The 27959-nt window shown below is 43.8% G+C and overlaps 2 protein-coding genes across 2 annotated transcripts in view; one reads left to right on the top strand and one right to left on the bottom strand.

The window, feature by feature from the left end:
• Nucleotides 1-752: 752 nt before the first annotated feature.
• On the bottom strand, nucleotides 753-27712 carry LOC149126498 (uncharacterized). Its single transcript, XM_089333529.1, has 5 exons — nucleotides 27682-27712; nucleotides 9134-9433; nucleotides 8741-9060; nucleotides 7675-7741; nucleotides 753-1263 (listed from the first exon to the last, which is right to left on the bottom strand). The coding sequence occupies exons 1-5, from the start codon at nucleotides 27710-27712 to the stop codon at nucleotides 863-865; spliced, it is 1119 nt and encodes a 372-aa protein (XP_089189655.1). The 3' UTR covers nucleotides 753-862.
• LOC149126499 (DNA helicase MCM9-like) overlaps nucleotides 9060-27959 on the top strand; it is a 49923-nt gene continuing 31023 nt past the window's right edge. The window contains 3 exon segments of the mRNA XM_089333723.1: nucleotides 9060-9370; nucleotides 11642-11960; nucleotides 27509-27825. Of these exon segments, the coding sequence (XP_089189849.1) occupies nucleotides 11657-11960; nucleotides 27509-27825 (621 nt within the window). The 5' untranslated portion in view covers nucleotides 9060-9370; nucleotides 11642-11656.

Genomic DNA, 27959 nt, shown 5'->3' on the forward strand with positions numbered 1-27959 from the left:
CCTCACTTTAAGTCCTTTAGTAATTCTTTGAAGTAGCCAGGTGCCCTGTAATTAGGTGCATATACATTTATAATAGTAGTGTCTTCATGTTGGATTGATCCTTTAATCATTATATAATGCCCTTCTTTGTCTCTTTTAATAGTTTTTTGTGTTAAAGTCTATTTTGTCTGCTATTAGGATGGCCACACCAGCTCTTTTTTGATTTCTGTTAGGTTGGAATATCTTTTTCCATCCTTTCACTTTCAGTCTGTGTGCATCTTTGCTGATAAGGTGTGTTTCCTGAAGGGAGCATATAGATGGACTCTCTTTTTTGATCCAATCAGCTAGTCTGTGTCTCTTGGTAGTAGAGTTAAGGCCATTCACATTCAGTGTGACTATTGTTAAGTACTGTCTTTTTCCAGTCATGTTTCCTAAAACGAGCTGTTTATGTATTTTGAGATTTGTTTGTGGCTTAGTTGGGTCGTTTTCTACATTTGCTTTTTTTTTTTTTTTGGTAGTGAAGTACTTGTTTTTGTACTTCTGTGTGCAGCACGTCTTTGAGCTATTGTTGTAGGGTTGGACACAAGGATACACATCCTTTCAGTTTCTGTTGCAGAAGATGTTAATTTTCCCTTCATTCATAAATGATAGCTTTGCAGGATATTGTATTCTAGGTTGGAATTGTTTGTCTTTTAAAACTTGGAATATACCGTGCCATTGTCTCCTTGCCTGTAGTGTTTGCGATGAGAAGTCTGGGGTGAGTCTGATTAAATTACCCCTGCATGTGACTTGTCTTTTCTCTCTGGCATATTTTAGAATTTGTTCTTTGTGTTTCACTGACTGAATGTTGCCACAATGTGTCGCGGTGAATTTCTCTTCTGGTCTAACTTGTTGAGGCTCCTATTTGTTGAATTTGGTTGTTATTATCAATCTGCCTCTGTTGGAAGTTTTCTGATATTATTTCATTGAAAATGCCTTCCAATCCATTCTCTCTTTCCACACCCTCAGGGTCTCCTAGTATCTGAACATTACAATGCTTGATTGAATCTTTTAGGTCTCCAACCATATTTTTTAATTTTCTAAATTCTTCCTGTGTTTGATCTGACTGTATTATTTTTGGAAGTTTGTCTTCAAGTTCTGATATTTGCTCTTCTATTTCATCTGTTTGATTTCTGAGGGATTCCATGGTGTTTTTTATATGGTCAATTGAGTTTTTCATTTCCAGTATTTCATTCTGGCTTCTCTTTAGGATCTCTAATCCTTGGGTGTACTTTTCATTCAGAACTAGTCCCACAATAAATATAAGATGTTAGAGAAAGAAGTAAATTAAAACATTAAAATTGAGTAAAGACAGCAGTATTTCCACATTCATTGTGTACCTACATGTGCCGAGTATTGTTTTAGGACTAGGGGTATTCCAGCGGGAAAGAGATTCCTGCCTGTGGAGCTTACATTGTTGTGGGAGTATACAGAGATATATCCCCATATAGACATGTTATCTGTCCATGAAATCTGTGTATGTGAATGACTGATGAAATAAGTAAGAATCACAGTTAAGTATTGTCAGTTGTTGGTGATATAGAATGGAGCGAAAAATAACAGTATAAGGCAGCAAGGGTAGTTGTGGAGTGGGTTACAATGGGGTAAACAATGGAGATTCTGGGCCATGGGGTTGGGTGTTCCAGGCAGGAATGGTGGCAAATGTGAAATGCTAAGGCAGGAGAGACCTGAAAATGTGAGTCCCGGCAATGCTGCCAGGTTGGAGTGAGCAGAGGAGACTGGTGGAATACACAGTGAATTGAAAGGTAAAAGCCAATAAAAATTTATAAAAGCAAACACTTCAGTGTTATGAATATAATTCAATAGACAATATCCAGTGTTTCCTATGTGAACACTGTTTTTGGAGCTGCAAAATAATTCATGCTTAAATTTCAGTTGACTGAAAATTGTGAGACAAAGTGGAATAAAAGAGAAATATAAAATGGTGGTACAAAAATAGGACTTAAGAATGGGACCCAGCATTATGGTGCAACAATGGGTAAGCCACCACTATAAGAAAGCATCCCATATGTGTGCAGGTTTGCGATCCAGTTGCTTCATTTCTGATCCAGTTCCCTGCTTATGCACCTGGTAAAGCAGCAGAGGATGGCACAAGTACTTGGGCCCAATACCCATGTGGGAGACTGTGGGGAGCAACTCGGACTAGACTGAGTTACTGGAATTAAGACTTATTCTATGCATCTGCTCTCCCACAATGTGGCGCTGGGAGAGGAGAAAACAGCTTCTACGCAGCTGCCTCTTGCCAACTTGAGTGATGACCTCCAGGAGCTGATCCTGCTCCTGATTGGAGGAGAGCAGCGTACTCGGCGTGTGGGCAGCCGAGTTGGGATTGGCGGAGGAGGACTATAAAGGAGGAGAGAGACAACATGCACCAGGAACATCTAAGGGGAACATCTATCTGAAGGAACACCTGTGCAGCCCCCGAGAGAGCCGGCCGGCGGTGTGCCGCTCCCCCGCGGAAGTGGGGAATGTGGCAGGGGGAACCGCCCTTCCACGGAGGTGGAAGGGACGGCAGCCAACCCGGGAAGAACCAGCAGCAAACCCGGGGAGGGCCGAGCAGACAAAAGAACAGCACAGGGTCCTGTGTCGTTCCTCCATGAAGACGGGGAGCGACATAATGGTGCCGTGACTCGGATATGAAGCCTAGGCAGGGTTTAGTGTCGTTCCTCCATGAAGAGGGGGAGCGACATAATGGTGCCGTGACTCGGATATGAAGCCTAGGCAGGGTTCAGTGTCGTTCCTCCACAAAGAGGGGGAGCGACATAATGGTGCCGTGACTCGGATATGAAGCCTAGGCAGGGTTTAGTGTCGTTCCTCCATGAAGAGGGGGAGCGACAGGAGACCCGGATGAAGCTCCTGGCTCTGGGTTTGGGCCTGCCCAGCCCTGGATATTTTGGTCATTTTGGGAGTGAACCAGTGGATGGAAGCTCTCTTTCTCTCTCCCTTTCTCTAACTCTGCTTTTCAATTAAATAAAATAAATCTTAAAAAAAAAAAAAAAAGAACAACAGTAGGGGCAGGCATTGGGAACAATGGTTCAGACGCTGCTTAGAACACCTACATCCTTTATCAAAGTGCCTGGTTCCAAGTCTTGGCTCGTCTACTTCCAATCCAGTTTCCTGCTAATGTCCACCCTGGGAGGCAGTAGATGATGGCTCAGGTACTTGGGTCCCTGGCACCTATGTGGGAGACCTGAATCAAGTTCCATGATCCTGGCTTCAGCTGGGCCGGACGTGACTTTTGCAGGCATGTGGGGAATGAACCAGTGGATGGAATATCTCTCTATGTCTCTCATTCTCTTCCTTTCATCAAAAATTATATTACTGTAAAACAATTTTAAATATAAAGTTAAAATTTTATAGAAATAAAGGAAATGATTCAAAACTAAACAATATCAAAACGAAGTAGTAGAAGAACAGATCAGGTAAAACATGATAGAAATTTTTTTAAAGACCCAATATATAACTTAATTTATATGGGATACAGAGAGAGAGAGGGAGAATGTGGTGTCATCCATTGGTTCACTTCCCAAATGCCCACACAGGTGGAGCTTGGTTGGGAAGCAGGTACTCAACCCAAGTCCCCCACACAGAGGACAGGAACATTACTACTTGAGCCATCACCACTGCCTCCCAGAGTTTGCACTGTCAGGAAGCCAGGAATTAAATCCAGTTGTTCAGATATGAGACACTAGCATACTAACCAACAGCTTAAACTTCTAGGCCAAATACCTGCCTCCAAATCTAATGTCTGTGGATGAAAACAACAAAGGATGAGATGTAAATTACATTGGATTGGACTAAACACAGATTAAACATTGAAGATAAAAGATTAGTGAACTTGCAGGCCCAGCAATAGGAATTACTCAAAATTAAGCACACAGAGAAAAAAACATAAGTCCAATAAATTCAACAGTTTTATCCTAAGTTCTGAAGGAGTGTCAAGACACCTAATATGCAGGTAAGTTGGGTGCCCTGGGGGAAAGGGATGGAGGAAGTAGAAAAAATAGTTAAAGAAGTAAAAGCCAAAATATTTTCCAAATTTGATGAAACTCTACCTCTATAATTAAATTACCTCTATAAAGTGGTAGATCTAGAAAAAAAATCCCAAATATAAGAAACATGAAGAAAAATATAGATAGGCAAGTCATAAACTGTTCAAACCAGTGATTTAAAAAAAAAGGTACCAAAGGTGGGAAATATTATATACAAAGATAAGAATGACAGCAGCTTTCTCACTGGACACAGTGCAAGAAGAAATACAGTGGAGCAAAATCTTTATGAGGAAGAAGAGGTTGAGGGGGTAGGGGGAGCAGTAGGAAGGATGAGAGGAGAGGGGAAAGTAAGGGGTAGAAAAAGAAGTTGTCAACGTGGTTAACAAGAAGACTTTGGACAGAAAAAAATATCAAAACAACAGTATATGTATTTGAAATCTAGGCAAGAATAGAAAAGATATTTTAAGATGTAACAGAAGAGCACTAAGATTGATAAATACAGGTTGTAAATATATTATTTTCTTACTATTCAAGTCTTTAAAAGTTAACTGATAGGAGGCTGGTGCAGTGACACAAAGGGTTAAGCCATGGCCTGCAATGCCAGCATTCCATATGAGTCCTGGTGGCTTCACTTCGGATCCAGCTCCCTATTAATGTGCCTGGGAAAAGCAACAGAGGATGGCCCAAGTACCTAGGGCCCTGCATCCTGGTGGGAGTTTCAGAAGCTCCTGGCTCCTGGCTCCTGGCTCCTGGCTTTGGCCTGGCCCATTAGGGGAATGAACAGCAGATGGAAGATCTCTCTCTCTCCTCTAACTCTACCTTTCAAATAAATAAATCGTTTTTTTAAAAAGTCAACTTTTAGTTTAAACAAAATAACAATGTAGCATGGAGCTTAGAACATGTATAAATAAAGTGTAAACTATATGGCAACAGTAGCATAAATGCTGGGAAGGGAGATTTTAAGGTATCATTATAAGGTCTTTTATAGAAGTGTATAAAATAGTATGGGGGCTGGTGCTGTAGCATAGCAGGTAAAGCCGCTGACTGCAGTGCTGGCATCCCATATGAGTGCTGGTTCAAGTTCTGGCTGCTCCAATTCAGATCCAGCTCTCTGCTATGGCCTAGGAAAGCAGCAGAAGATGGCTGAAGTTCTGTGGGCCCCTGCATCCATGTGGGAGACCTGGAAGAAGCTCCTGGCTCCTGGCTTTGGGATCAGCACAGCTCCAGCCATTGCGTTCATCTGGGGAGTGAACCAGCAGATTGAGGACCTCTTTTTCTGTCTCTCTGCCTCTCTGTAATTCTGCTTTTCAAATGCATAAATAAATCTTAAAAAAAAAAAAAACAGTATGTAAGTTAATGATGTAGTCTATAAAGCAACCATTACAATAAGTAATCAGGGGCCGGCAGTGTGGCACAGCAGATTGATCCTTGGCTTATAGTACCAGTGCCAGTGTCCTGTATGGGTGCTGGTTCCTGTCCCAGCTGTTCCATTTCTGAGCTAGCTCCTGGGTGGTGCACCAGGGAAAGCAGCCAAAGATGGCCCAAGTCCTTGGGCCCCTGCACCCACTGGGAAGACCCAGAAGAAACTCCTGGCTTCTGGCTTCAGATCAGCCCAGCCTTGGCCATTGTAGCCATTTAGGGGAGTGAACTAGTGGATGGAAGATATCTTTCTCTTTCTTTCTATTTCTTTCCTTCTCTCTGTATCTCTCCCTTTCAAATAAATAAATAAGTCTTTTTAAAAATTAAAAAATAAATAACAAAGAATTATATTGCTCATAAACCAGCAAAGACGATACAACAGAATCCCAGAACATACTTAATAAAAAAAAAAGTTAAGAGGAAGGAACACGGAACAGATGAGACAGAAAACAAAAAGTAAGAGAACAGACTTTAGGCTGGCGCTGTGGCGCAGGGAGTTAAAGCCCTGGCCTGCAGCACCAGCATCCCATATGAGTGCCAGTTCAAGTCTGGGTTGCTCTACTTCCTATCTGGCTCCCTGCTGATGTCCCTGGGAAAGCAGCAGAGGATGGCCCAAGTGCTTGGGCCCCTGCTCCCACATGGGAGACCTGAAAGAAGCTCCTACTCCTGGGTTTGGATGGGCTGGGGAAGTGAACTAGCAGATGGAAGACCTCTCTCTTTAACTCTTTCAAAGAAATAAATCTTAAAAAAAAAAAAAAAAAAGACTTTAACCTATCAATAAACACATTAAATGTAAATGTCCTAAATATCCCAATTGAAGCAGAAACTCAGCTATACGCTGTCTATTATAGACACTTAAAAGAAATGGATAGCAAATTTTAAAAATATTTAAATGAAATTGATAAGTTAAAAATGAGGACAGAATGTATGGTGTCAGGTCAGATATGTAGAGACATGGAGAGAATGTCACTCCCATCCTACAAGATAAAAATTAGAACAAATTAAAGACTTTTCTTGAGCTCATTAGAGAGCTTTAGTCACAGACAACTCACCTGAAATCTGGGGGGAGACAGGGATTGCAAAAAGAACCCATAGTTTTGTTTACCTGAGATTGCTTCAAATGCAAAGTGGGAGGAAGATTAAACTAGAACATTTTAGTGAACTGCTAAACAGTGACAGGCTGGTATGAAGCATGGTGTCTCCAGGGCCCTCAGACATCTACAGGTTCTCAGCCTCATGCAAGCCTTTGCTCCAAGAAGCCTGCCAGCATCTCAGGAGGCCTCCATGTGGGAGATCCCGATGAAGCTCCCGGATCCCGCCTTCGGCCTGGCCCAACCCAGGCCATTGTGGGCGTCTGGGGAGTGACCCAGTGGGTGGAAGATCTTTCTCTCTCCCACTTTCTCTCCCTCTTGGTGTAACTCTGCTTTTCAGATAAATAAATTTTTAAAGAATGGTGAACCCTAACATTTTAAGGAGAATTACAAATTTTACAAAAGTTCTTTCAGAAAATCAAAAAGAAGGGAGTATTTCTTAACTTGTTCCATGAGTCCAGCATTACCCTGGTACCAAAACAAGATAAGACATCACCAAACATGTTAGATCAGTATCCCAGGCATACATGCAGAAATTCCAAACAAAATGTTTGCAAATTAAATTCAACAATATATAAAAAGAATATCACATCAAGACTAAGTCCTGGTTTCTTTAGAAAAGAGCAGTATGGGGATTTGGTTGGAGTTACACTGAAATCATGTATAGTGTTTTCTTAGTGATGTAGGCAGGCAGATAGGATAAGGATAAAATTGATTAGATTTATGAGCTGGACGACCATGCCTTCACCAAACTCCCTCCCTGTGTGATCCCATGCCCCACCTGACCACACCTGTACACCCACCTTGCCAATCAGACTAATTAACCACACCCCCTTAGAACTGGATAAAAGGCATGCTGGGACCCTCCATTATTTTCCCTCTCTGCCCTAGATCCCCCTTGTTGACCGTGAGGGGCATATGGCCTGGGCAGGGGTGCCCTCTCTGGTTCTCTTTGCTATCTGTGCTAAGCTGCTTGTAGCTGCTCATAACCAAATGCTGGCTGCACGTGGCTCCTGGCCTGCTCTCTGCTTGGTATGGTCCCAGCTTAATCCCCAGACTTCCTTTTCTTCCTTAGATAGGGCCCTCACTCTCTTGCATTTCCCTCACTAAGTAAAAAGCTTTAATAAACTTACCATGCTGCCTGGTCTTTTTGAGCCAGTGTTCAGAATCCTCCTCTGAAGTCTTGGCAAGAGCCCACACCTTCATTGATATGGGAATTATTGAAAAGCAGATCGGTTTCATTAGTACACATTGTCCACAAACTTTTTGATGACCTCTATGTCAGGAGTCAATAGCAGTGACTTTATCTTAATTACATCCTTATAGGCCCTATCTATATGTAGTCACACCAGGAGACAGGGCTTCAGCAGCTGAATTTGGGGAGAGGACACAATGTGATCCACAGCAGTGGTGACCTCCAGTCCCCTGTTCCAGTTGCGGACAATTCCACTACCATCCCCCCAGGTATATTTCATCTGTAGTTCTGAGTTAGAGTCAGAGGCATTGAGCTTGACAGATTTCAGCAATGGCTGCTTTTCTCTCCCAACCAGCACCACTGGAGGCAGAATAGCTTTCTCTGGATTCTCTCAAGTTTTCTCTCTGTGGGCCCGTAAAAGCCAGGGAGCCAGAAACTCGGTCCAGGTCCCAACTCTTGAGCCATTACCTGCTGCCTCCCAGGATCTGCATTAGCAGGAAGCTGGAGTTAGGAGCTGAAAATGGAACCCAGGTGCTCTGAGACACCTTAGTCATAACCATTGGGCAAATGTCCATTGCCCTTGCCACTGATTTTTAAGAACTGAATTTCGACGTACGTGCAAAGGATATTCAGTGAAAATGAAAACTCTTGGAACACCAGCTATCCATATGCAAAAAAGCGACTTAGGATCCAGCCCATGCAAAAACTAGCTCTAATAGAGCTAAACAGAAACAGTAAAATCCTAAAATTTCTATCAGAAAACATACGAGAGAGCCTTTGTGACCGTGGGTTAGGCAGATTTCTAAGACGGACCAAAAATTCCACAGGAACAATCCGTCTTGCACGCCCTGCAGCCTCTCTCCTCTGCAGCTCTGAGCGGCTGCTCTGTCCCAGCCCCGCCCCCGAGCCCGCCCGCACGCCCCGCCCCGCCGCTCCCCGCCCCGCCCCTCCGGCCCGCAGCCCGTGGTGCTTGGCGGGACGCGCGCGCGCGCCCGCGTCCCCACCCGGAAGAAGCGCCGGGTCGGGAAGTTGAGGCGGTGCGCGGGCCGGGCGTCCACCGGTAACGCAGACTGGGCCCACGGGCAGCGCGAGGCCGGCTGGCCGGAGCCTGCGCGCCCCCGCGGGCGGCGGCCCCTTGAAAGGCCACGCGCACGCGCACGCCCCGCCCCCGCCGGCCTTGTGGCGCCCCGGGGGCCGCGGCGGGCACTCAAGTCAGCCGGAGCGCTCGGCGCCTCTCGGCCTCGGGAGCAACGCGTCCCGGGCGGCTTCTGACACTGCGTGCCCCCCCGTAAGTGACAGCCGCCGACTCGCTCCACGCTGATGACTTTTTATCGCCCGCAGTGAGTCGCAAGTCTCACCCACGTCTTTTTACTTCAGAAACTACTTCCCCCTGGGACCTGGCAGGCGAGGGGGCCGCCCGCGAGCAGAGCCAGGGCAGGGGCGCAGCCCTCCCGAGGTGCCGTCGGGCGGGGGCTGCGCGCAGGGCCCCTGCGGGTCCCCGGGAAACTTTGGGACGCGTCCCTCCGAGAACCGGCCGGCTCCACTTTTGCCGGGCGGCCGCAGGCTGAGGCGGCGGAGCGGGGCGGGCCTCCGGACGCAGCCCGGGAACGAGGAGGGGGCGTGGCTCCCGGCAGGTGAGGCGCGGGGCGGGGCTCGAGCACGCCCGGAGCCCGCGCCTGCTGTGTTTGGCGCTGGCTCTGGTCAGGTGTAAGAAACAGTTCTTTAAAAGAGTGGGAATAGGAGAGGGAGAAGGGAGAAGGGTGGGCGCGTGGCGGGGCGGGAGGGTCAGGTAGGAAGTACCTCTACGTTCCTGAAATTGTATATGAGAAATACGTGAAATTCGTATACTTTAAATACAGTATTTAAAAAATTACCTATTTTCACTCCAAATATTCAGCGAGGAGAGGGGACTTGAAAGTTGTAAACCTACCCTTCTCAAAACAGTACGTGCCCACAGTGTGTCTAGGCAGGCATGTTTACAGGGTTAGAGGGCTAAGAAAACAGCTTATTAGCCACTTTTGTACAGAAGTGCTATTTTCAAAGGAAGTGCTATTTTCAAAAAAAAAAACGTGTAAATATGTAAATTACGGTCTCATTCGGCAAAATTTAACTTGATGGTAATTTGAACCTTGAATTCTGCAGCTGCCCTCTTTCTGCCCCATGTGGAACTGTTTTTCAAGTTGCTTACTTCGTGTCTCTGATTTTAAGATGCATTTAGAGAATCTTAGCCATTCTCTTGTAGTGGCTCATGAGAATCTAGTTTTGTTTTGCAAAGACCAGTCTTACAAACTGTGTGGCTTTGAATTGGTGTTGCTTATAACCAAAAACAGATTACATATCAGTTTTAACTTTCACTCTGCCTCTTGAATATACAGTTATTCATCTTTTAATCTTACACTGGCCTCCTGTGATTGTCAGGATTTATGGTCTAACTATGGTATACTCTCTTTAGAGTTTTCACACCTTCCAGAATATTTGGTTTTCAGAGAAGCCAGAATATTGCTAATAGATAGCAACTGTAACACATTGAGAATGCTAAACTTAACCTCATGAGAATCTTTAATCTGCATATTCATAGAGCCTTATATAATAAATGAGAGATAATTGAAGAAGACAAATTAAAGTACACCTCTTTTGTAATTGCTCTTTTCCGAAACCAAGTAAGTTTCTTATTTGGACAGCTCATTTGTAACTGCCTCTTGCCACCTCTGAGATTGTCACTTCATTCCAACTTAATCTTCCTCTCCTGTGTGCGCCTGTTCATGTTGCAGTTTGCCACTGACAGAGAGCCCTGTTGCATTTGATTTGTCTCCTGATTCTCTGAGAACATAAAGTACCTTTTCTGTGCCTTATCATTTGCTGGGAGAGTGCCTTCTATATAGTAAATATTAGGAAATGGACTTTTAATTGGGTTTACACATAGGTGATTTGTGATCTGACTGTATACATGAAAAAAGAAAGAAGGTAGGCCCTTTTTATCTGCAGAAACACATCCTTTTAAAGGTTGCCAGTGGGGGATGAAATAGGTAAGGTAATAGTATATGTTGTAAATGATTTTAGTCCTGGTTGTCATTCAAAGACTTAATGCTTCTTTCCTTGGTTTGCCTAGCTTTTTACACTCTTGACAGTGGCTTTTGCTGAAGCAGATGATTTTGCTAGGTTAGGGGGAAAAATAGGAAAAAACTCATCTCCAAATATACGTTTCTAAAGCCAATCTGTTAAATTGTTCAAGTTAGAACTGGCTGTCAATCTGATTAATAGTATATGTTCTGTTTACGTAACACAATACACATGAACGGATGTGTGTATAAAGCAGAGGTGGAGAACATTTGGCCCTTGGGCCTTATAAGGCCTGCAAAATCATTTGGTCTGGCCCTGCCAAGGCAATTGCAGGCAGACTTGAAATTCAGTAAATCTATAGAGGCTAATTTTTAAGTTGATAATTCTGTATGGTCCACGAATGATCTTATAAATATTCAAAAGGCCCTGGCAGGAAAAAAGAATTCTGGTAGTTGCTTCAGTTGAAAAATCAGTGTTTAAGATTTTATAATTGAGAACAAATGTGTGTATATGGAGTATGGCCCAAGCAAAAGCAAGGACCTTTTTGCATGTATTATGTAAGCAGTAATATGTTAATATAAAGTTAATGGGGGAGAAGTTTAAAGAAAAGATATAGAAGTGTTTGAATTTCAGTAATTGGTGCCAACAAGGTTCTTTGATTTAGATTTAATTTCTTATTTCTAAATGTACCAGATAATTCAGGTCTAACTAATATATGAATTGTTACTATTGTAGTTACTATGTGACCCAAAACCAGGATGATTTATAACCAAGTGATCTTTCTTTGCTAAAGTGTGTGTATCTTGAATATCAAAGGTCTAATATGAGCTTTTCTTTTTCTTTAGTAGCCTACAGTCAGGATGAATAGTGATCAAGTTGCACTGGTTGGCCAAGTGTTCGAGTCCTACGTTTCAGAACACCACAAGAATGATATTCTCCTCATCCTAAAGGAGAGCGATGAAGATGCTCATTATTCTGTTGTAGTGAATGCCATGACTCTTTTTGAGACCAACATGGAAATTGGGGACTATTTCACTGTGTTCCCCAATGAAGTACTAACTGTTTTTGATAATGCACTCCGAAGGTCTGCCTTGGCAATTTTGCAGTCTCTTTCTCAGCCTGAGGGTGCTTCCATGAAGCAGAATCTTCATGCCAGGATATCAGGTAAATCACATAAGGAGTTCACTGCTATGTGGTTTTATAGGAAGATTTTCAGAAAATGTCACACATACTGGATTCAAAGCACCACAAATACTTGATATTTATGCTTAAGGTATATATCTATTATATAGTTGATGGTTTCTTACTGTCTTTTGATTATCTTCTCTGGGCCTGGGGTACTAGTATGCCACATGAGTGTTGGGGGAAGGGGTAGAGACAGCAACATATTTACATGTCTCTTTGCTAGTATTTTTTGTGTGTATGCATAAAATTCTTATCCAAAGCAGCTTTAGAAGCTTTTGTGACTAGTAACAATAGAATAGTAGGAGATCCTGCCCGTTGATTTCAAACCAATTTTAGGAAATTGTTTTTATATCAAGATTGTTGTGCTCCCTACATGTCAGACACTCAGTATATTTGTTTTGAGTTTATGATGGATTCAGCATCTTAATTTTTAAGAAACTACACTGGAGCAGCAAATTGGCAAAGCTGGGTCCTTAAATTGCTGCCTCTAAGTCTTTGCTTCTTGCTCCACACTATCTATTTTTTTTTAAAGATTTATTTATTTATTTGAAAGTCAGAGTTACAGAGAGAAGGAGAGGCAGAGAGAGAGAGAGAGAGAGAGGTATTCCATCTGCTGGTTCACTCCCCAATTGGCCACAATGGCCGGAGCTATGCTGATCCGAAGCCAGGAGCCAGAAGCTTCTTCCTGGTCTCTCTCGTGGGTGCAGGGGCCCAAGGACTTGGGCCATCTTCTGCTTTCCCAGGCCATAGCAGACAGCTGGATTGGAAATAGAGCAGTTGTGTCTCAAACCAGTGCCCATATGGGATGCCAGCACTGCAGGCGGAGGCTTTACCCACCACGCCATAGCACCGGCCCCCACACTTTTTATTCCAAGAGTGATTTTTAAGAGAGTGGATAGAGTTAAGAACTTTTTAGAGGGGCCAGCATTGTGGCATGGCGGATAAAGCTGCTGCTTGAGAAACCAGCATCCCATGTGGCGCCAGTAAGTCCCGGCTGCTCCACTTCCAATCCAGCTTCCTTCTGATGCACCTGGGAAAGCAGTGGAAGATGACCCAAGTCCTTGGGGCCCTGCACTGATGTGGGAGACCTGGAAGAAGCTCCTGGCTCCTGCCTAGGGTCTAGCCCAGCTCTGCTTGTTGTGGCCATTTGGGGAGTGAGCCAGTAGATGGACAATCTCTCTGTCTCTTCCTCTCTCACTCTGTAACTCTGCTTTTCAAATAAATAAATATAAACCTAAAGGAATTTTTGTAAAGGGGGCTGGCATTTGGCAAAATAGGTTAAGTAGCCACTTAGGACACTGGCATCTCACATTGCAGTGCTTTCTGAGTCCTGGCTACTCCTGATCTGACTTTTGGATAATCTGCGTGGGAAAGCAGCATTAGATGACCCAAGTACTTGGGCCTCTGCCCCAACATGAAAGACCAGGGTGGAATTCCTGGCTCTTCACTTTGGCTTTGCCCAGTCTTGGCTTTTGCAGACATTTGTTGAGTGAACCTGTGGATGGAAGCTATTTCTTTCTCTCTCAGTGATGCTCTTTTGAATAAATAAATCTTTTTGAAAAGCAATAATAAAGAATTTTTGGAAAAGTGACACCACAATGTGGCAATTTTTTTTTTTTTTTTTTTTTTTGACAGGCAGAGTGGACAGTGAGAGAGAGACAGAGAGAGAAAGGTCTTCCTTTGCCGTTGGTTCACCCTCCAATGGCCGCCGCAGCCAGCGCGCTGCGGCCGGCGCACCGCGCTGATCCGATGCCAGGAGCCAGGAGCCAGGTGCTTTTCCTGGTCTCCCATGGGGTGCAGGGCCCAAGCACCTGGGCCATCCTCCACTGCACTCCCTGGCCACAGCAGAGGGCTGGCCTGGAAGAGGAGCAACCGGGACAGAATCCGGCGCCCCGACCGGGACTAGAACCCGGTGTGCCGGCGCCGCTAGGCGGAGGATTAGCCTAGTGAGCCGCGGCGCCGGCCCACAATGTGGCAATTTTAATTTGTTCACTGCAAGGACATCATTTCTTGAAAGGCATAGTGCATGTCATTATTTTATAAACCAATGAAAACTGGTATAGCCTCAATCTGGTTATTTTGTGAAATTAAAATAGACTCCAGAATGTTTAAGGTAATCTGTGATTAAGTTGGAAAACACATATCCTTTTGTTTAAAAATATTTACTTTATAGTACATTTGAGAAGGATGAGGATTTATAATCAGTAAGAATGCTCGCTATTATTCCAAAATATTAGAGGCTACTACAGTGGAACTCCTTGGAAGCAAGTTAAGATTCCAAAGAGACTGAACACTTGATTTAAATAAAGAGTGATATCAGCATTTATATTGGCTAGGATGTTCATCAGAGCACTTGGTAATCTCTTGCTCAGATCAAGAAGAAATGCTCCTTTGAAAATAAATTATTTGTTTATTTATTTGAAAGGCAGAGTTAGGACAGGACACAGAGAGATTTTCCATCGACTGGTTTACTCCCCAAGTGCCTGCAACAGTTGGGGCTAGGCAAGTCCAAATCCAGGAGCCAGAACTTGATCTGGATCTCCACATAGGTGGCAGGGGCCTAGGCACTTGGGCCATCTTCCACTCCCTTCCCAGTTGCATTAGCAGAAAAGTAGTTCAGAATATGGGATGCTGGCATTACAGGAGGCAGCTTAACCTACTGTACCATGATACCAGCTCCAGAAATGTTTGTTGCTAATATGTGCCTTTAATTAGTGTTATTGGAATGATATTTAAATCATTTAGATACCTGTCCATGCTCAACTTAAATACCAAAATCTTTGTAAGTGTGCCTATTGCTTTCAGGTATGTTTAGCCTATTTTTTCAGTTCTTCTCTGAAGAAGCAAATTGCAAATTTTGTTAGCACTTTTGTAACATTTACTCTGCACACATAACATGTAAAGAAATTAGCTTGGGAAACCAAAAAGAATATGGTCTAGTGTGGTATCTATACATGATGAACTATTACTCAGTCATAAAAAAGAATGAAATTCTATCTTTCGCAACAAAATGGATGCAACTGGAAACCATCTTGTTTTCCTTGATTTGCGATAACTAATATACAGAGTACCAAAACTGTATATTAATGATATTGACATTTGGAGATTTGATTATTGTTTATAGCTCTTACCTATACTCTTGAGGAACAGTGTTTTTTCTGCTTAATACTTGTTGAATTATTTATTTACTGGAGGGTTAAGCTTGTGATTATAAAATAAATTGAAAGTATGTCATTGTAAAACTTAAAAGCAAAATAAGAAAAGGAGGAGGGTGGGAGTGAGGGAGGATGGAAGGGAGAGTTGTGTGGGAAGTATTATGTTGGTGAAACTGTATATATGAAATTTGTTCCCTTTATATAAATTTTCAAAAATAAACAAGGGAGCTCAAGGCTATAGGGGAAAGAACTATATGAATATTTACCTGATGGCATATGTATGCCTACAGATGTAAATGTTCAACATAATTGTAATGGCAGCTTTTATGTGATACAAAATTTCAAATTATGTAGAGGGTATGCATTATCTTATAGAACAGGGAGTGTATCCTGACCTAGGGGATCACCTGAGGTTTCTAGAAGAAGTGTGGGGTAGGCATTGTGGCACAGCAGGTTAAGCTACCACTTGGGGCTTCCACCTTCACTTCTGTCGCTCCCCCTCTTCGTGGAGGAGCAACACAGGACCCTGCGCTGTTCTTTCATCTGCTCGGCCCTCCCCGGGTTTGCTGCTGGTTCTTCCCGGGTTGGCTACTATCCCTTCCACCTCCGTGGAAGGGCAGTTCCCCCTGGCCGCATTCCCCACTTCCGCAGGGGAGTGGCACACCACCGGCCGGCTCTCTCGGGGGCTGCACAGGTGTTCCCCTTAGATGTTCCTGGTGCATGCCGTCTCTCTCCTCCTTTATAGTCCTCCTCTGCCAATCCCAACTCGGCTGCCCACACGCCGAGTACGCTGCTCTCCTCCAATCAGGAGCAAGTCCTACAGTTTATTGGCTGAACTGGAGGCAGCTGTGTAGAAGCTGTTTTCTTCTCTCCCAGCGCCATATTGTGGGAGAGCAGATGCATAGAATAAGTCTTAATTCCAGTAACTTAGTCTAGTCCGAGTTGCTCCCCACAGATCCCCCTTTCTTTTTATTTTTTGGCGTTGATACGCGCCTGTCTTCGGTGTCCCGCGGCACACACTCTGCTCTACTTGCTAGAGTTGCCACAGGTTCTTACAAGTCCTATCAATCAGGCAAACCGAATCCGGGTCCTCTCTTCGCCATGCTGTGAGGAGGTTTTTAGGCGCTGATGCATGCCTGTGTTCGGTGCCCTGCAGTGCATGCTCTGCTCTGCCTGCAGGGGCTTACAAGCCCTATCAGGCAAACCGAATCCAAGCCTTCTCATTGCCATATTGTGGGGAAACTTATTGGTGTTGATTCGTGCCTATCTTCGGTGACCTGCGGCTCATACTCTGGTCGAGCCGCCTGCTGGTGCTTACCGCCTTACTAATCAGGCAGACCGAATCCAAGCCTTCTCATTGCCATATTGTGGGGAGACTATTGATGTTAATAACGTGCCTGTCTTCGGTGACCTGCGGCGCATAAGCTGCTAGCCGCCCGCAGGTGCTCATCGCTTCACTAATCAGGCAGACCGAATCCAAGCCTTCTCATTGCAGTATTGTGGGGAGGCCTTTCTATTTCTCTATTTCTCTATCTCCGGGCATTCCTATTTCTCCCATTTTACTTCTGTCTGCCAACATTCCTATTTCTCTCATTTTACTTCTAAACTTCTGTTTCTCTTATCCCCGCGGCTTCCCGGCACCCGCCCCGAGGCTGCTTCTCGGCGGCTTCCCGGCTGAGCCGCTTCAGCCCGCTTCTCTTATCTGCGTGGCTTCGCTTCGCGCGCACACTCCGCGGTCTCTCACTAGCCCAGCGTTCCCTATCTACTTGTGCCCCGCACGCTCTCTCTGCGTGCGGCAGCCTCCGCGAGTCACACAGCGTAGCTTACGTCTCCGCCACTAGCATTCAATCTAAGTTCCCAGGGCTAACCTGGCGAATTCAACCCAGCTCACGTTTCCGCCCCACGATCTGGCTTCCCGTCCTTTGCTCCCCGGGCTAATCAGACGGATCCCAATCTGGCTTATGTTTCCGCTTCTGGTTTCAACTTTTCGCCCCCTATTCCCGGGCTAACTTGAGAATCCCAAAGTGGCTTTCGTCTCCGCCTCGGCCTGCCCCCCGCGGCTTCAATTTCCCTAACATTTTTCTCTACCCGGTATGTTTCCCCAAGCTTTCTTCCAACAATACTCCTCCCTCATTTCTCCTGGCCTCTCCCCACAGTCTGCATCCGAGTCTTGTTTGTTCTAGCTTTCACTTTCGACCTTAGAGATTTCTCCCAGCTTCCCCCTGTAGTCCGTATCCGAGTCTATGCCTAGGCTTTCAATAGCTTCTTCCGGCACCTTTTTTGTCCGGCTTTTCCCTAGGCTGTTTGCTAGTCTCTCTCTCTGGTATTTTCCCATTTCTTCCCGTTTCTTCCCTCCTAGGTTTCCTATCCGTCCTAGGTTTCCTATCCGAGTCACGGCACCATTATGTCGCTCCCCCTCTTCATGGAGGAACGACACAGGACCCTGCGCTGTTCTTTCATCTGCTCGGCCCTCCCCGGGTTTGCTGCTGGTTCTTCCCGGGTTGGCTACTGTCCCTTCCACCTCCGTGGAAGGGCAGTTCCCCCTGGCCGCATTCCCCACTTCCGCAGGGGAGTGGCACACCACCGGCCGGCTCTCTCGGGGGCTGCACAGGTGTTCCCCTTAGATGTTCCTGGTGCATGCCGTCTCTCTCCTCCTTTATAGTCCTCCTCTGCCAATCCCAACTCGGCTGCCCACACGCCGAGTACGCTGCTCTCCTCCAATCAGGAGCAAGTCCTACAGTTTATTGGCTGAACTGGAGGCAGCTGCATAGAAGCTGTTTTCTTCTCTCCCAGCGCCATATTGTGGGAGAGCAGATGCATAGAATAAGTCTTAATTCCAGTAACTTAGTCTAGTCCGAGTTGCTCCCCACAACTTCCAGTCTAGCTTCCTGTTTATGTACACCCTGGGAGGCAGCAGGTGATGTTTCAAGTACTTGTGTCTCTGCTGTATGCATGGGAGAACCAGATGGAATTCCTGGCTCCTGGGTTTAGCGTGGCCTATCCTTGGCTTTTATGGGCATTGGAGGAGTGAATCAGTGGGTGGACAGCATCTGTCTGCCGTCTCTCCATCTCTGTCCCTTTCCCTCTGCTATTCAAATAAATATAAATAAGTAACTAACCATTTAAAAATAAGGCTAGAGAGGGATAGGAGTGTCCCAAGCAGAATGAACATCTGTAAAAGGTCAGAAGATAGAAAGAGTCTGATTTTAGGTATGTTAAGTCCCCATCTTGGACTCTAGATGATACATTTAATCATTAAAACCCGGGGTGCCCTTGTGATTCAGTCTTAGGAACACAATAGAACCCCCCCACCCCACTCCTGAAATGCATTGAATTTCATTCTTGCATCTACCTTTGCTACTTTGGATTTTAGAATTTTTTTTAGCCTAAAGTTTACTTGGTATTCCCAGTGGTTTAGATCAAAGATGTATAAATGCATGGTTAGCCCCAAAGTAAATGAGAACGAAAAATAGTATTCACATGTAATTTAAAGTAGAGATTCTTAAACGTTGCCTCAGAAGCCCTTGGAAGTCCTATTAAAACACTGATTGCAGCTGGGTATGCGGCCAGTGGTTAAGATGCCACTTGGAATGCCCATATCCTCTGTTGGAGTACCTGATTCTAGTCCTGGTCTTTTGCTTCCAACCCAGCTTCCACTGATGCTCACCCTGAGAACCTGTACTTGATGCTCAAGTACTTGGGTCCTTGGAGACCAGGATTGAGTTGCTGGCTCCTGGTTTCAGCCTGGCTTAGCCCTGGCTGTTGCAGGCATTTGGGGAGTAAACCAGTGGATGAAATGGAAGTAAGTACATTTTTAAAAATAAACTTTAAACAAAAATAAAAGCAAAACACTGGGCCCATCTCCAGAGTTTCTAAACTGGAGATCAGGACTGAGAACCAAGAATTTGCATTTGCAGTATCTGCCATGTAACACTTATGCTGCTGGGCCAGAGACTACACTCCGAGAACCATGGACCGGCAGTAATTTATGTGGACATATCTATATTTCACAAACTTCTTTTTCTTTCTTTTTAAAGCTGTATTTATTTTTCTTTGAAAGGCAGAGTGATGGGAGAAGACAGAGATCTCCCATCTGCTGGTTCATTCTCCACATGGCCACAACAGTCAGATTCCAGCCAGGCTGAACCAGGAAGCCAGTACCTCCATCCTGGTTGCCCACATGAGTGGCAGGAACCTAAGCACCTGGACAGTGTTCTGCTGCCTTTCAAAATACATTAGCAGGAAGGTGGATCAGAAGTGGAGTAACCAGGACATGAATTGGCAATGTGATTTGGGATGCTATTTGGGATGCCATCATCTGAAGCAGCAGCTAAGCCACAGTAACACAATGCCCCCCCCCCCCCGCCTTTTTGGTTCTGTCATCAGTTCATGGATCAGAGAGTGATAAAGGTTTTTGTGTTCAGCACTAATGGTGGCTTAGTTCCTGATGTACTTCTCATGCTTCACTGGCACGGTGCAGGAGCATACATATAGATACAGATATAACACATATATACATACATAATAGATACAGATATCTGTTAATTAAGATAATATTATTATCTATGACTTAAGATAATATCTATTATCTAATTTTTACTAATATACTTAAGATAATAATATTGGCCGGCACCACGGATCAATAGGCTGATCCTCCGCCTAGCGGTGCCAGCACACTGGGTTCTAGTCCTGGTCGGGGCACCGGATTCTGTTCCGGTTGCCCCTCTTCCAGTCCAGCTCTCTGCTGTGGCCCGGGAAGGCCAAGTCCTGGGGCCCTGCACCCGCATGGGAGACCAGTAGGAAGCACCTGGCTCCTGGCTTCGGATCAGCGTGGTGTGCCTGCTGCAGCACGCCGGCTGCAGCAGCCATTGGAGGGTGAACCAACGGTAAAGGAAGACCTTTCTCTCTGTCTGTCTCTGTCACTGTCCACTCTGCCTGTAAAAAAACAAAAACAAAACAAAAAAAAAAAGATAATATCTATCAAGATTATCCTTAAAGAAGGATTAAAGTTAATTGATTTTTCTTTAAATCTACAATAAATTCATCAATTTACTAAGATAAATTCAACTACCAAAATGCTCTCTCAGCCATTTTCTAGTAGAACTAAAGTTTTAATTTGTGTATTGTCAGTTTTGCTTAACATTATATTGCCTTTATCCTTGTCTTTATATTAAATTTATTTAAAAATCATTATAATGTGAAAATCTGAACATTCAGAAGTATACTCCCTTTACTGCTTTTTCTTACAATATGTATACTTTAATATACAAAATCATTTCATCTGTCATGTTTTAAACTGATTTGTTAAATCCTGGGGGAAAACAGTCATCCATATGGAAGCATCAATAAGATATTTATTCCTTCTTCTAATTTAAGAACATTAAAGATATCACATTGTTCTAAATAGTAACTGTAGAAGACAAAAGCTAATTTCCTTTTTTTTTTTTTTTTTGAGAGGCAGAGTTAGAGAGAGAGACAGAGAGAAAGGTCTTCCTTCTGTTGGTTCACCCCCTAAATGGCCGCCACTGCTGGGGCGCTGCACCGATCTGAAGCCAGGAGCCAGGTGCTTCCTCCTGGTCTGCCATGCAGGTGCAGGGCCCAAGCACTTGGGCCATCCTCCACTGCACTCCCGGGCCACAGCAGAGAACTGGACAGGAAGAGGAACAACCAGGACAGAACCAGAGCCCCAACTGGGACTAGAACCCGGGGTGTCGGTGCTGCAGGCGGAGGATGAGGCTAGTGAGCTGCAGCGCCGGCCCAAAAGCTAATTTCCTTAGAAAAATTGGTTATGATTGTTTGCATAGTTCTCTCTCTCTCTCTCTATTTATTTGTTTGTTTATTTGGAATGCAGAGTGACAGAAGGATGAGAAAGAGCTCTTCTATCAGGTGGTTCACTCCCCAAATACCTGAAACACCTGGGGCTGAGTCAGGTGGAAATCAGGAGCCAGGAACTCCATCCAGGTCCCCCATGTGAGTAGCATGGACCCAAATATTTGAGCCATTACTTGGTGCCTTCTAGGGTGCACATTAGCAGGAAACTGGATTGGAAATGGCGGTGGGACTCTATTGCCACCAGGTACTCCAGGATGGCATGGTGTTCCAACTAGTAGCTTACCCGCCGTACTACAGCACCCGCCCCTGCATTGTTCTTTATGTAGAGATAATTATAATTGGATTAGATATGGCGCCTTTGCTGGGAAAAGCAGGAAGAGATTCACTCATCCTTGCCACACTTAGAACACTTAGAGCTGAGCCATGCTTTCCTCAATTTACCTTCTTCCCAAGTGTTAGCTCTCTAGCACATTTCCTTATGCTGGTTAAAATAAATAGTTTTGTGTAGACTTGTCATGTCTCAGCTTGCACAGGCCTTGGTTATCATATGCAAGGAAAGGAAGATGGTGGAATCAAGACAGAAATACCTACCTTTTACCCTTTGGGCAGAAGGTTCTTTCAGATACAAAAGACATTTATATCACTATGCATTCCTTTGACTATTTTTGCTTTGCTGTTCCATTTGTGTATGGGTGTGCTAGCCTTGTCTTAGGGAAGTTTTCATGCAGAAGAAAACACTTGAATGCAGTCTTCCTAAGTGGCCAGAGTTCTCAAACAAAGTAGAGTATGTAGGAATGGTTCACAAATGAGCAACCACAGGAAATGAACAGAAGAATTTAAGCATCTTGCTTTATACCAGGGGATTAGAGGCCAGATATGGTAGAGGTAATGTTAGAGAAGAAAGGGAATCTTGTTTTCCCTGCTCATTTAATTTTCTCCTTATCTAAAAGTGCTTATCTAAGCATTGGAGTCAGACATGGAGAAAGGATCTGTACCTTATCCAGATGTAATGTGGATAAACAATGCAAAGCCATATGTGAGTAAGCCCCAAGTAGTTTAGGCAGTTAGTGTTTGTGGATGTCACTGTCATGTCATTACACATTTGCAGGAGCCCTTGTAGAATGTGTTCTGAGGGGTACTACGGCATAGTGGGTTAATCCACTGTTTGTAGCACCAACATCCCATATGGGGACCAGTTCAAGTTGTGGCTGCCCCTGTTCTGATCAGCTCCTTGCTTATGTGGCAGGGAAAAGCAGTGGAGGATGGCCAAAGTAAAGTGCTTGGGCCCCTGAGCCCACGTCTAAGACCCAGAAGAAGCTCCTGTCTTCGGATCAACCCAGCTCCTGCTGTTGTGGTGATTTGGGGAGTAAACCACCAGATAGAAGCTTTGTCTCTCTCTGTCTTTCCCTCTCTGTCTTTGTAACTCCTTTTTTTTTTTTTTTAAGATTTATTTATTTGAGAGGCTGTGTCACAGATAAAGGGAGAGACAAAGAGAAAGTTCTTCTGTCCACTGGTTCACTCCCAGGTGGCGGCAGTGGCTGGAGCCACACCGATCCGAAGCCAGGAGCCAGGAGCTTCTTCTGGGTCTCTTACACAGGTGCAGGGGCCCAAGGACTTGGGCCATCTTCCACTGCTTTCCCAGGCCATAGTGGAGAGCTGGATCAGAAGTGGAGCAGCCAGGACTAGAACCGGCGGCCATATGGGATGCAGGCGGCAGCTTTACGCACTATGCCACAGTGCCTGCCCCTGTAACTGCCTTTCAAGTAAACAAAATTAAATCTTTAAAGAAAAAAAAAGAATCTGTTCTGAGACTAGAGACAAGAGTGGCAGCTAAGTATGATATAAACAGAGAAGCACCAGTGAGATTAGTGACTGTGCCTGAAATGTATCTCCCTTCTAAGAACTGTGAGACTGAAGACTTAAATTTTAATTGGCACGAATGAGTTGCAGATTGAGAAAATTGGGTACCCTCTTAAGGAAATACAGGTATGGGTCTGAATATATATTTTATCTGAATTTCAAGGAGTTCAGTGCTTTCTTAAAAAGCCTAGCCATGAGCTGTTTTCAAGAACCTTGATTAACATGGGATGTTAACTTACATCCTGAGGTCAGTGAGGACGGGTAAGTTAGCAGATTAAGGATTTGGTAGACCAGGGGCTGACGCTGTGGTGCAGCGGGTAAATGCCCTGGCCTGAAGCGCCAGCATCCCATATGGGCACCAGTTCTAGTCCCAGCTGCTCCACTTCCGATCCAGCTCTCTGCTATGGCCTGGCAAAGTAGTAGAAGATGGCCCAAGTCCTTGAGCCCCTGCACCCGTGTGGGAGACCCAGAAGAAGCTCCTGGCTCCTGGCTTTGGATCGGCGCAGCTCCGGTCGTTGCGGCCATTTGGAGAATGAACCATCGGATGGAAGATCTCTCTCTCTCTCTCTCTCTCTCTCTGCCTCTCTGCCTCTCTGCCTCTCTGCCTCTCCTCTCTCTGTGTGTGATTCTGACTTTCAAATAAATAAATAAATCTTTAAAAAAAAAAAAAAGAATTTGGTAGACCAAGTGCTGTTAAGTCATCCATTCAGGAAAAAACACTGGGGAAGGTGGAGATGGTGCAGAGGATGATCAGGACTTCTTTCTGGGATTTACATCTGGATTTTTTTCCTTCTTTGAGGATTCTCTCATTTATAAAAGAAAATAACCACTATTTTTTTTAAGATTTTATTTATTTCTTTGAGAAAACTACAGAGAGAGAGAGGGAGAGACAGAGAAAAAGGTCTTCCCTCCTCTGGTTCAATCCCCAAATGGCCACAATGACCAGAGAGAAGCTGATCAGGAGCCAGGAGCTTCTTCCAGGCTTCTCACACAGATACAGGGGCCCAAGCACTTGGGCCATCTTCCACTGCTTTCCCAGGCCATAGGCCAAGCAGCCAGGACATGAACTGGCACTCATATGGGATTCTGGTTCCGCAGGCAGAGACAACCTATTGCACCAGAGCGCCAGCCCGCTGACTACTTTTAACTTGTGTTCCCCTTTAGCTTCCATATACTCTCCTTTTCATAACTAGACGTTTTGGCAAAATACATCCCTTCATCACCATTACCAGTTCTTTTTTATTCTTTCATCTCTACTACACTGCAATGCCAGTGCCAGTTTCAGTTCTTAGTATTTCTCTTCCCAGATTTCTTTTCAGGTCTAGTTAGGCTTTACGAACCTCCAGCCTTGCCCAGTGACAACACTCTCTTGCCTTTTCCTCCCTTGCTGGCTGTGGCATCTCTACATCCTCTGTTCTCTTCCTTTGCTGAGGTGTTGCTCCCTCACAATTCAGATATGATTTTCTCTTCCTTGATCCTGCATTTTCTTCATCATGTGGTAGCCTCCCTCCTCACCCTAGGCCCTAGGGTTGCCCACTAAACAGCAAGTGCCACCACTGTCACCACCCCCCCCTCTTTTTTGGCAGAGCCTGCCTCTTAAGCTCTGTATCCAGTTTCCCTGTTGTCAATCAAATGTCTTGCAAACCCAGTGTATTAAAAAGTGTAGTCATGATTTTCCCTTCACTGTCTGTGCCTAGAAGAATTATAGAGGCAAATGTTGGTGATGCCTACTTTGTCTCATTAAGTATAATGGTTTCCAGTTGTATCCATTTTGTTGTAAAAGCCAATATTTTATTCTTTTTTTATGGCTGGATAGTATTCCATAGTGTGTGTGTGTGTGTGTGTGTGTGTGTATATGTATATATATATATACCATAATTTCTTTATCCCTTCTTCAGTTGTTGGACATTTGAGTTGGTTCCATACCTTAACTATTGTGAATTGAGCTGCAATAAACATGGGAGTACAGACAACTTTTTCATATGCTGATTTCATTTCCCTTGAGTAAATTCCCAAGAGTGGCATGGCTGGGTCATATGGTATATCTATTTTCAGATTTCTGGGGTATCTCCATACTGTCTTCCACAATGGCTGTACTAGTTTACATTCCCACCAACAGTGAATTAGGGTACGTTTTTCCTCCCACATCCTTGCCAGCATTTATTATTTGTTGATTTGTGTATAAAAGCCATTCTAACAGGGGTGAGGTAAAACCTCATTGTGGTTTTGATTTGTCTTTCCCTGTTGGCTAGTGATCCTGAGCATTTTTTCATTTGAATTTCCACTTTTGAAAAATTATGTTAAAGTCATTTGCCCATTTCTTAACTGGATTATCTGTTTTGTTGTTATTGAGTTTCTTGAGCTCTTTTTATAGATTCTGGCTATTAATCCTTTATCAATTGTATAGTTTGCAAATATTGTCTCCCATTCTGTCAGTTGCCTCTTCACTTTGCTGAGTGTTTCTTTGCAGGGCAGAAGCTTCTCAGCTTGATGTATCCCATTTGTTCTAGCTTTGATGGCCTGGGCTTCTGGGATCTCTTCCAAGAAGTCTTTGCCTATGCCAGTGTCTTGCAGAGTTCCCCCAATGTTCTCCTCTAATAATTTGATAGGTCACAGATTTAGATCCATGATCCATTTTGAGTTAATTTTTGTATAAAGTATAAGATAGGGGCCTTGTTTCATACTTCTGCACACAAACATCTGATTTTCCCAAAACCATTTGTTGAAGAGACTGACCTTTCTGCAGGGATTGATTTTAGTTCCATTGTCTAAGATTAGTTGATTATAGATGCAATGGTTGATTTCTGGGGTTTCTGTTTTGTTCCATTGATCTACATGTCTATTTCTGTGCTAGTACTAGGCTGTTTGGATTATAACTGCCCAATAGCATGTCTTGAAATCTGGTATTGAAATCTGGTATTGTGATGCTTCTGGCTTTGTTTTTGTTGTATAGGATTGCTTTAGCTATTCAGAGTCTTTTGTATTTCCATATGAATTTTAGCATAATTTTTTCTAGATCTGTAAAGGATGTCATTGGTGTTTTGATTAGGATTATGTTGAATCTGTAAATTGCTTTTGCTAGTATGGACATTTTGATAATATTAATTGTTTGAGTCCATGAACATGGAAGATTTTTCCATTCTTTTGTCTTTTATTTCTTTCTTTAATGTTTTGTAGTTTTCATCATAGAGCTCTTTCACTTCCTGGGTTAAATGTATTCTAAGTTATTTAATTTTTTTTTGTAACTATTGTGAATGGAATTGATCTTAGAAGTTTTTTTTTCAGGCATGGCAGCTGTGTTTACAAGGCTATGAATTTTTGTATGTTAATTTTATTCCTACCTCTTTACCAAACTCTTATGAGTTTCAATAGTCTCTTAAGGAACATTCCTCTACATAGTCAAGGCAATTTATGACAAACCCACAGCTAGCATCTTACTGAATGAAGGAAAGTTGGAAGGATTTCCACTAAGATTGGAACCAGACAAGGATGTGCACTCTCACCATTGCTATTCAATATAGTCCTGGAAATTTTAGCCAGAGCCATCATGCAAGAAGAAGAAATCAAGGGGATACATATTGGAAAGGAGGAAATCAAATTATCCCTATTTGCAGATGACAAGATTCTATGTATAGGGGAACTTAAAGACTCCACTAAGAGACTATTGGACTCAGAAGAGTTTGATAAAGTGGCAGGAGAAACAAGGTTTTTAAAGGATAAGGTGATGCTATGGGAAAACTTCTAAGTAATTCAAAGTTTGAAAACTCTGAGACTTATGTATTAAACTCTGAACCTAACTTAAAGAGGTGAGTACCTCACCATGTGAAACTGGTTATTACGCTGCGTTCTCTTTATCACTGTTTTTTGCAGACTTCTAAAAGAATCATCTGTTGGTTTTATGTGTGGCAAACAGCACTATATTCTTTGTTAAATGAGGTTAAATTTGTGTAACACATTTAGATCCTAGTAAAACAGAGGTAATCTGCCTTTTTTTTTTTCCCCTAGGCTTGAGATTGTGCCTTATTTCAAGACCACAGTGCCTGCCATGGCTTACCAGTCATACAAATAATGGATTTTCTCTAGATGGCATTGCTGTCCTGTAGGCTATGTCTTTTTTAAATTTTTTTTTATGATTTATTTATTTATTTGAAAGTCAGAGTTAACAGAGAGAGAGAGAAATCTTCCATCTGTTTATTCACTCCCCAAATGTCTGCAATGGCCAAAGCTGGGCTGATCCAAAGCCAGTAGCCAACAGCTTCTTCTGTGTCCCCTTCATGGGTACAGTGGCCCAAGGATTTGGGCCATGTTCTGCCACTTTCCCAGGCACATTCGCAGGGAACTGGTTCAGAAGTGGAGCAGCTGGGATTCAAACCAGGGCCCATATAGGATGTTCGCGCTGCAGGCGGTGGCTTGACCTGCTAGCCACAGTGCCAGCGTTGGTAATCTGCATTTAAAGTTCTGGTTATTATGGCATGTAGATATGTCCTCTTAAAAAACCACATATACCTATTTGAAATATTTTTTTTAATTTAGTCAGTGAACTTGTTTTTCATGAAAGTCAAACACTAAGTGTGTTTTATCCTAAAATTGTACTTTATCTCTTAGGATGTATGTGTATAGTATATTCTGTGGAGTTAAATCTTGATAGGTAATTTGATGCCAGTTTGTTTTCTCTGTCAGGTTTGCCTGTCTGTCCTGAGCTGGTGAGAGAGCATATCCCTAAAACCAAGGATGTGGGACATTTTTTATCTGTCACTGGGACCGTGATTCGAACAAGTCTGGTGAAGGTCCTGGAGTTTGAACGGGATTACATGTGTAACAAATGCAAGCATGTATTTGCAGTCAGTGCTGACTTTGAGCAGTATTATACCTTCTGCCGACCATCGTCCTGTCCCAGCTTGGAGAGCTGTGATTCCTCAAAGTTTACTTGCCTCTCAGGCTTGTCTTCATCTCCAACCAGGTGTAGAGATTACCAGGAAATCAAAATTCAGGAACAGGTAAACGATCAAATAAACTGAGAAAAATAATGAATTGAAGAAGTGGCTTCCAGCTATGAGCAAATTGTTAGGAGTGGGAAACTCAGCATGGATATAGATATACTTGTGTAATCCCCTGGGAGGAGACCAGCTTG

Source organism: Oryctolagus cuniculus, chromosome 5, assembly GCF_051225735.1.
Source record: "Oryctolagus cuniculus isolate XC-2025 breed Fujian yellow rabbit chromosome 5, ASM5122573v1, whole genome shotgun sequence".
In the NCBI taxonomy this organism is placed as follows: Eukaryota; Metazoa; Chordata; class Mammalia; order Lagomorpha; family Leporidae; genus Oryctolagus; species Oryctolagus cuniculus.